This window comes from Herpailurus yagouaroundi, unplaced genomic scaffold (genome assembly GCF_014898765.1).
Source record: "Herpailurus yagouaroundi ecotype Mexico unplaced genomic scaffold, PumYag 182, whole genome shotgun sequence".
Lineage (NCBI taxonomy): Eukaryota > Metazoa > Chordata > Mammalia > Carnivora > Felidae > Herpailurus > Herpailurus yagouaroundi.
In genome coordinates, this window is record NW_024412413.1 from 47,226,638 (window position 1) to 47,234,024 (window position 7,387).

The window sequence follows — 7,387 nt, forward strand, 5'->3', positions numbered from 1 at the left end:
ATTGCAAGAGTGTTTTGATCATTTATCTAATTTGGGGAGATTCTTGTTTCATCCATTGAACGAATCATGTAACTTGATGAATAAAAAAAAGTTCTTAGAACAAGAACTTAACCATCTCCTCCTCAGTGAAGAGGAACAAGCATAGGTTGACATGCTAAGACACATAATTACATACTATGTATTTGGAAGTTTGTTTTTGTCTTAACCCCATAATTAAATTTTTTTTGAGGGTCTAAAAGCTAAAAATGTCATAGGTGGTAATCAACGCAGAGGACCGGCATTGGTCAAAGCCCAAAAATAACTAAAATACCAATCGCTACGTACAGAAAATTTTATACCCCAACAATAGACAAATGTCTTCTTGAAGGAACATTCAAGCACTTAATTCAATTAAGACTGCAAAATTAAGGCTGCTTTTTGGAGTTTATTATAAACGAATATTGCTAATAGAACAATTGGGTTTGTCATATAGAAAACATCCCAGGGATAAATAAATCTGGTCTATGTTCAGGGTAGTAACCTGGGCGCAATGGCAATGGCATATGATTCAGAAGGAAAAAACAAATAGAAACTAGCAGGAATGTCCAAAAATCTATTAAAGTCTAGGCCTAGTAGATCTACAGGTAGGTTTGTCAGCTATAATACAGAACAGTCAATTACATTTGAATTTCAGATAAATGACAATGTTTTAATGTCAGTACATTCCCAGTATAATATGTAACATATAATATAACCTTTGTAATATTATATATTTGACATATGCTAAATATTCTGAATTATTAGTTATTTATTGGAAACTCCAATGTAACTGGGCATTATATATTTTTATTTGCTAAACCTGGCAACCCCACGTACAGGGTACTTTGCACAACTTTCCACATCTCAAAGAGGGTGCTTAATACAGTCGTGATTATTTCGTTAACCTTTAAGAGAATTGGTGAGATTTTTTTTATCTTACTAAATTTTAAAAATACTTTTTCCATTTCTATCCTCTTTTCTGTGCCTTATCCCTCTCTTCTTTATATATGCTATCATACAAAATATGTCCACTGAAACTGGAATGGAAATAAATGAGATTCAAAAGAGGGCTCAGAAAGGTGGACCAGAACAGGGAAAATGCAATCCTTCACCTAGATCTTCACCTAGCACATAGTAGTTGCTTAAGAAATAGTTGGTTGAATGAACCACTAAAGGAGTAGTAAAAAATAAAATCTTCCTTCTGCCAGTTTTTAAACCAGAAACTTTTCAAAATTATAGTTATCTAACTGGGCAAGATTTTATATCCTAGGAAACTGTGACACATAATGAAATTGATAGAATAACCCTCAGTCCATAATTTACAGTCCTTTCCAACGCTTCATATTATACGATTGTTCTCCAGGTCTTGTTAATCGAAGTGTGGTCCAAAGACCATCAACACCAGCATTGGCATGCCCTGAGAACTTGTGAGGAGTGCCGGCTCTGACAACTTTTACTCAACCAGAATTTATATGTTAGTGAAATCCCCAACAGATGGAGAGCACGTTTTAAAATTATGGCTAGGTGAACCTAATTTGCAAATCAATTATTTTTAAGTCTTGGCAATTCAGCCTTGCAAAGTAAAGCTATACATTAATCTCACCAGTTCGTAAGTTTTAAATCAATTACAGAAGATAGGGAGCTCAGAAACTACAACTGTCCCAGGATTTGGTGCTCACACAATTAGGACTGGAAACAGTTGGCTCTGTGGTAAAAGAAAGTCATTGCTTTCCCAAGAATCGTCCATCTGCATGACGAAGCTAGGCAAGTTGTTAGTAGTGATTCTCAGCCTGGCATTCTGTCCAATGACCCCTTTGAGAAGTTGAATGAAAGCTGTGAAAGTCTCCCACAAGAAAAAAGTATGCACGGACATATATTTAGGACGTGGCATAAAGTTTTTCGAGATTCATGGACCCCCTGAAGCCAATTTCATGACTCCCTAAATGCTCAGAGAGTAAATTTAATTCTATCTTCTACACAGAAATGAGGTTTTCTGGTAGCGGTTTCTACAACTCCCCTGACCCTATGATAGATGGACAAAGGATGGGTGGACTGGAAATTAGCATTGTCACACTCCAAGATCTTGAATTTTTCATATAACTGAAGCTCATTCGCATGCCTGTTATGAAAGAGGCCTGCTTTTTCTGAAGTCAAATTGCTTTTATGTGAAGACTCCACAAAACACAAAGGTAATTTTAGCAACTGTCCTTTCTTTACCTCAGCTGGCCTGGGAGCAGAAGTTTCGGTAAGGAGCGCTAGAAACACGGCTCCACCCCAAATCCCCACCACTTTTAATGCAGTTCCGTATAGCCCGGAACACCTTATTAGGAATACCACAGAGGCCTTCACCAGAAGTACAACAGAACACGACAGCCGCCACAGCAGACAGACACAGCACCCCAGTCTGCAGACGACTGGAATGACTGAGACATCTTGGGTCCCCTGGACTACTCGGCCCTTCTCCAGCACCACTGAAGAGGTAAGGGGAGAATGGGTGTGGGGCGTGGTTTGTAACGGTCTCAGAAAGCCCGCTGCTTGACAAGATCTGCTCTGCTAGAATTGCCACTACTCAAATGTGTGGTTAGGTACTCTGTGTCCTAGCTGCTAATTATGCATGGTGCATTCTGTGTGATGAAAAACTCTTTGAGATAGGACGAAGGGAAAGACAATCAGGCCGCGATGTCAAAACTGCACTCCTGCAGGTTGGCCACATTTCTGAACCAAAGTCAGGCTTCATAGTCTTACGCATAACCTAAAAACAGGAAATAGAAATTAAAATCAGTGTTTTGCAGATTCCCCTGATTGTATGCCACAATCATTTATGCTCATAAGGGAGTGGAAAGAGTCACAAAGCAATGGAAGATTCAGGAATCACTATGACTGATTTGTGAACATGGTCAAATACTCAAAGTCACGTACCAATTCTACATCAGCAGCCACAAAAGGGCAGATAAGTTTAACGGCTGGGGGAGCAGCAACAGTGCAGTCGTAGAGTCTGCTCACGGAGTATTTCAGTTCATCCCTTCCGGTCTGCTTCCCACTCAGGGCTTTAGGCCACCGTTTTAGGCAATAATAGTGTAACTGCAAAAGTGCAATTTGCAAAGACAAATCAAAAATGCTGCTTCATTTGCAAGTGTTTAGCTGTTTCCTAATAAGCAAACCAAAAACAATTGAAAGAAAGTAAAAGCCCAACACTAGGCGTATGACTTAACGCCCCTTTAGTGCTCTGGTTTCTTCCCCGTTGTGCAGAATTTAATATTGCATGTGGTTCCTGAGTAGTAAGCACCTACTTCAGTATTGATCACAAAACAAATATAACCAGTATATTGAATAATTTGTGGAACTTTCTTTTTACCTCCAGCCTTCCTTTACTCTAAATCTTCCCTACAAGTTAGTGCTTCCCTTGCCTCTGAACAGAATTTAGGAAGGCCTCGTGACTTTTCTGGACGCTCTTGATTATTACTTTAAAACTCAACATTCACTCTCAACCCATTAGCAAGGATTATCCAATTCAGGAAGTAACCCAAAGTCTAAATTCAACATAAATCTTAGCTTGTCCTCTCCCTTCACCCCATCCCTTTGGGCTTGACGTAGGAAAAGGGAACCTGTCCAAAACCTCCCACGTCCCACCTAGCTTTTTACCCACTTCTCCTAGTTTGATCATTGTGGTTTCAGACCTGTCTGGGCTTGGAAAGTGGGGAAGGAAAACAGGAAATGAGAACAGGAGAGATGGCGCTCGAGGTTGCCATCATGAACTGGTGCTGTGCTCTCTCTAAATCTCTAACTCCTAAGCCCTGCCACCCACTGATGCCAGTGAGATTTGCCACTTACTTTTGAAATTGAATGCCTCTTGGCGGAGCACCTTCTTGTCTCCGCTGAATGTGTCTCAGCCAAAACATCAGTTTGTAAGAGTATCCACATACATCTGAAAATACATGTGTACGTGCAATTTTTTTACACAAGTAATACACCAAAAATTAAGTGTATATTTTAAGAATATATAGGATATCTTATATACACATATACCAGTTCAGAAAAGGAAATAAGCACATACTGTACTGATATATATATATATATATGTATATATATATCATATAATACATTAAGTATGTCAACTAAGAAACAGGCTGAATAAAACTGTAATAAAAACATACCTGTCTGCACACTCAAGGATGGTCTTTTAGCAAAAAACATTTTCCCATTTTTTTCCCACATTGGACCACTGTGAAACACACACAGAAAGAGCTCCTAGAGGCAGCCAGGCTCTACTGTGATGAATCAAGAACATCCAGAGCTTTGCTGCAGGCACCCTTGCCCTTGGGTCAACCCAGCCCTGTGTTATAGAGCTCAACTGATCCAGCCTTATACGTGGATTTGCAGTCTCTGGTCTTGGTAAATGCACTGCAGGGGTGTATTTTGGGTTTTTTTATTGTTATTGTTTTTTAGTCTTTTTCTTTTTTTTCTTTTAATGTTTATTCATTTTTGAGAGAGAGAGAGAGAGAGAGCACAAGTCAAGGAGGAGCTAAGGGAGAGGGGAGACAGGCTCCCTGCTGACAGCAGAGACCCGATGTGGGGCTCGAGCTCATGAACCGTGAGATCATGACCTGAACTGAAGTTCAGTTGGATGCTTAACTGACTGAGTCACCCAGGCACCCCCTTGGTCTTTTTCTAAAGCGAAATCCTCCGCAATGTTTGTGAGCTCCCAGATGGGGCACCAGAATGGCTACGTATCCAGTAGTCATCAAGTCATGACTCATCCCCTAGTTTTTCCTTGAAGCACAGGCAAAATCTTAACTATGTCTTGGGAAGCTGAAGTTCTAAAAGCTATGCTCCTTCCAAAGGCAGTTTCTAAAACTGCAGTTTTCCATGACTCTAATGCTTTAGTCAAGACATCTCTGCTAGATCATCATTTGATTTAGCATGAGCACTTACCTTATAACAGTCAATTACAAATAGCTGTAGTTAGGTATTTTGAAAGGAAAAGTCATGTGGGAGGTAAAATGCTTTGAAAGTAATTGTCCTTTGAAAGTAATTTTGAAAGATACTCTATCTCTATACCTAGATATCATTTGACTTGATTGCTTGGAATTCTGTAAAAGGAAAATCTTTATGTGTCCACTGGGTTTTTTTGTTTTGTTTTTTGGGGGTTTTTTTGTTGTTTTTTTTTGTTTGTTTTTTTGTTTTGTTTTGTTTTGTTTTTTATCAGATAGCAACTGGTCTGTGGTGATTTTGGATTGACAGTACAGTTGGGCTGTGAATTGGGGTGGTATATTATCAGGTGGTGATGGGAAAAATCTGAATGTGAGGATAAGGACCGTATTTATTCAGCTTTGCGTCTCCAGCATCTGAACATAATGCTCAATATGTTATAGAGTTTTTGTAGAAAGGAAAGGAAAAGAAAGATGTGGAATGGAGTGGAGCAAGATGGAGAGGGGAGGGAAGTGGAACAGCATGAAGTGCAGGGGAGTGGCCTGAAGAGGAATGGTATGAAATGGAGTGAAGTGGAGAAGAGTGGACTGGACTGGAATGAAACGGAATGGAGAGGAGTGGAGTGGAGTAGAGCACAGTGCAGGAAAATAGAATAGGGATAATGGAATGGAATTCTGGGAAAATGAATCAATTGAAATGGTATGGAAGTGGGTGGAATTGTTGACCACATGGGTAACAAATGACCCATCTACTGTCCGTGTCCAGATACGATGGTCATGTTGAATAGCCACGCACATTTTTATTGCACATTTCATTTTCGTGTTTTTAAGTTTGCATGTGTCTAGAGTTTAGTATGTTTAATGCATAATAATACATATATTGTTTCATTCAGGAGTTAATCTTCAGTTCCTTTTTTTCTCTTCTAATTCCCCCCATTTCATCTCTTAATCACCCTTCGATTCCCCACCAAAAAAAAATTAGAAGAAAGGGGAAGAGGCATTGATGGCCATACAATTCAATAGATTTGGAAAATGCTCATCAACTCAAAGAACATTTTTTGAGGACCTAACTAGTGTCAGAACAGAGTGGTTGAGTCTTTGAGATCAAAGCCCTAACTCTGCTTCTTACTAGCCAGTGACCTGGCAAGATACTTAAATTCTCTAAGCCTCAGTTTCCTCACCTATAAGAAGGAACTCCCAGCTCTGAGGGCTGTTGCAAGGGTTGGGGGAGACAATACATGCAAAATGCTTACTATAGCACTTGGTCCTTAGCAAGCATTTAGGAAATAATAGCTCTCATTGCTATTTTCCACTGAGACACAAAGATGAATGACAAAACTGTTGCCCTGAAGGAACTCACCATCTGCTGTGTGGGGTTGAAGGAAATGGAAATATACACAGGCTCTTATGAAATTCAAAAGCAAGGTTCCTAACTGGTGTGAAGGTTTCAGGGAGTGTCTTCCTGTGAAGGGAATATCTAAATTGAGCCTAAAGAAGAATAGGAGTAACCTAATAAGAGGTAGGAGAGTAGGAAAGAGGGAGACAAAGGAACTGGGTTGGGTGGGATGGAGAGTTAGAAAGCGATTTCAATCTTTACCTAAAATTTGCATTTTCTGATATAATTTATTGTCAAGTTAGCTAACATACAGCATATACAGTGTGTTCTTGGTTTCGAGAGTATGTCCCCATGATTTATCGCTTTCAGGCAACACCCAGTGTTCATCCCAACAAGTGCCCTCCTCAATGCCCATCATGCATTTTCCTCTTTCCCCCAGTCTCCTCGTCAACCCTCAGTTTGTTCTCTGTATTTAAGTGTATCTTATGGTTTGCCTCCCTCTCTGTTTGAAACTATTGATGACGATCTGAAATCCGTGTTTTCAAATGGAATCTTCATCCAAAAATAGTCACTAGTTCCTACTTGTTATTGTAATTAGTGACACTATGAAATTATCTGTCATTCCTTTTGTTCCCAGTCACATGTAGCCACTAGGTAGAATTTAGAACACTTGAGCTGAAGTAGAAATCTAGAGAAGAGAGAACAAGAACCAAAATACTAAGATTTTATGCTCGGAAATTCTATGTATGTCATTACTACTAATTAGTGTTTATGCAATGACCACAGGGTTCTAGATTCACAATCAAAGAATGAATTGGGGTTGGAACATGGGGCTGGGAACAGGGGTGGAGATGACCCAAAACATTTCAAAGAGAAAGTGGCTTGTATTTGTGTCTTTCCCTTTCATCACCAGTCTCTGAGTTACAAGGAGTGAAACATGAAGAGACACTGTACAAAGTCTGCAAAGAAAAGAATCTAAGAGACAAAAATAATATCTAAGATTAGTATGCCAGAAACTATGCTAAGCAATTTCATATACTCTGGGAGGTGGGTACTTGTATCTATTTTCCATCACTGTATAACAAACCAAATCTTAGTAATTTGT

At 39.4% G+C, this 7,387-nt stretch overlaps 1 protein-coding gene across 5 annotated transcripts in view; it reads left to right on the top strand.

The window, feature by feature from the left end:
• Window positions 1–7,387, top strand: part of PTPRB (protein tyrosine phosphatase receptor type B) — a 114,464-nt gene that overhangs the window by 8,999 nt on the left and 98,078 nt on the right. For all 5 annotated transcript variants that reach the window (XM_040491429.1, XM_040491428.1, XM_040491430.1 and 2 more), the window contains exon 3: window positions 2,241–2,497. In XM_040491429.1, the coding sequence (XP_040347363.1) occupies window positions 2,241–2,497 (257 nt within the window). The remainder of the gene's footprint in view (window positions 1–2,240; window positions 2,498–7,387) is intronic.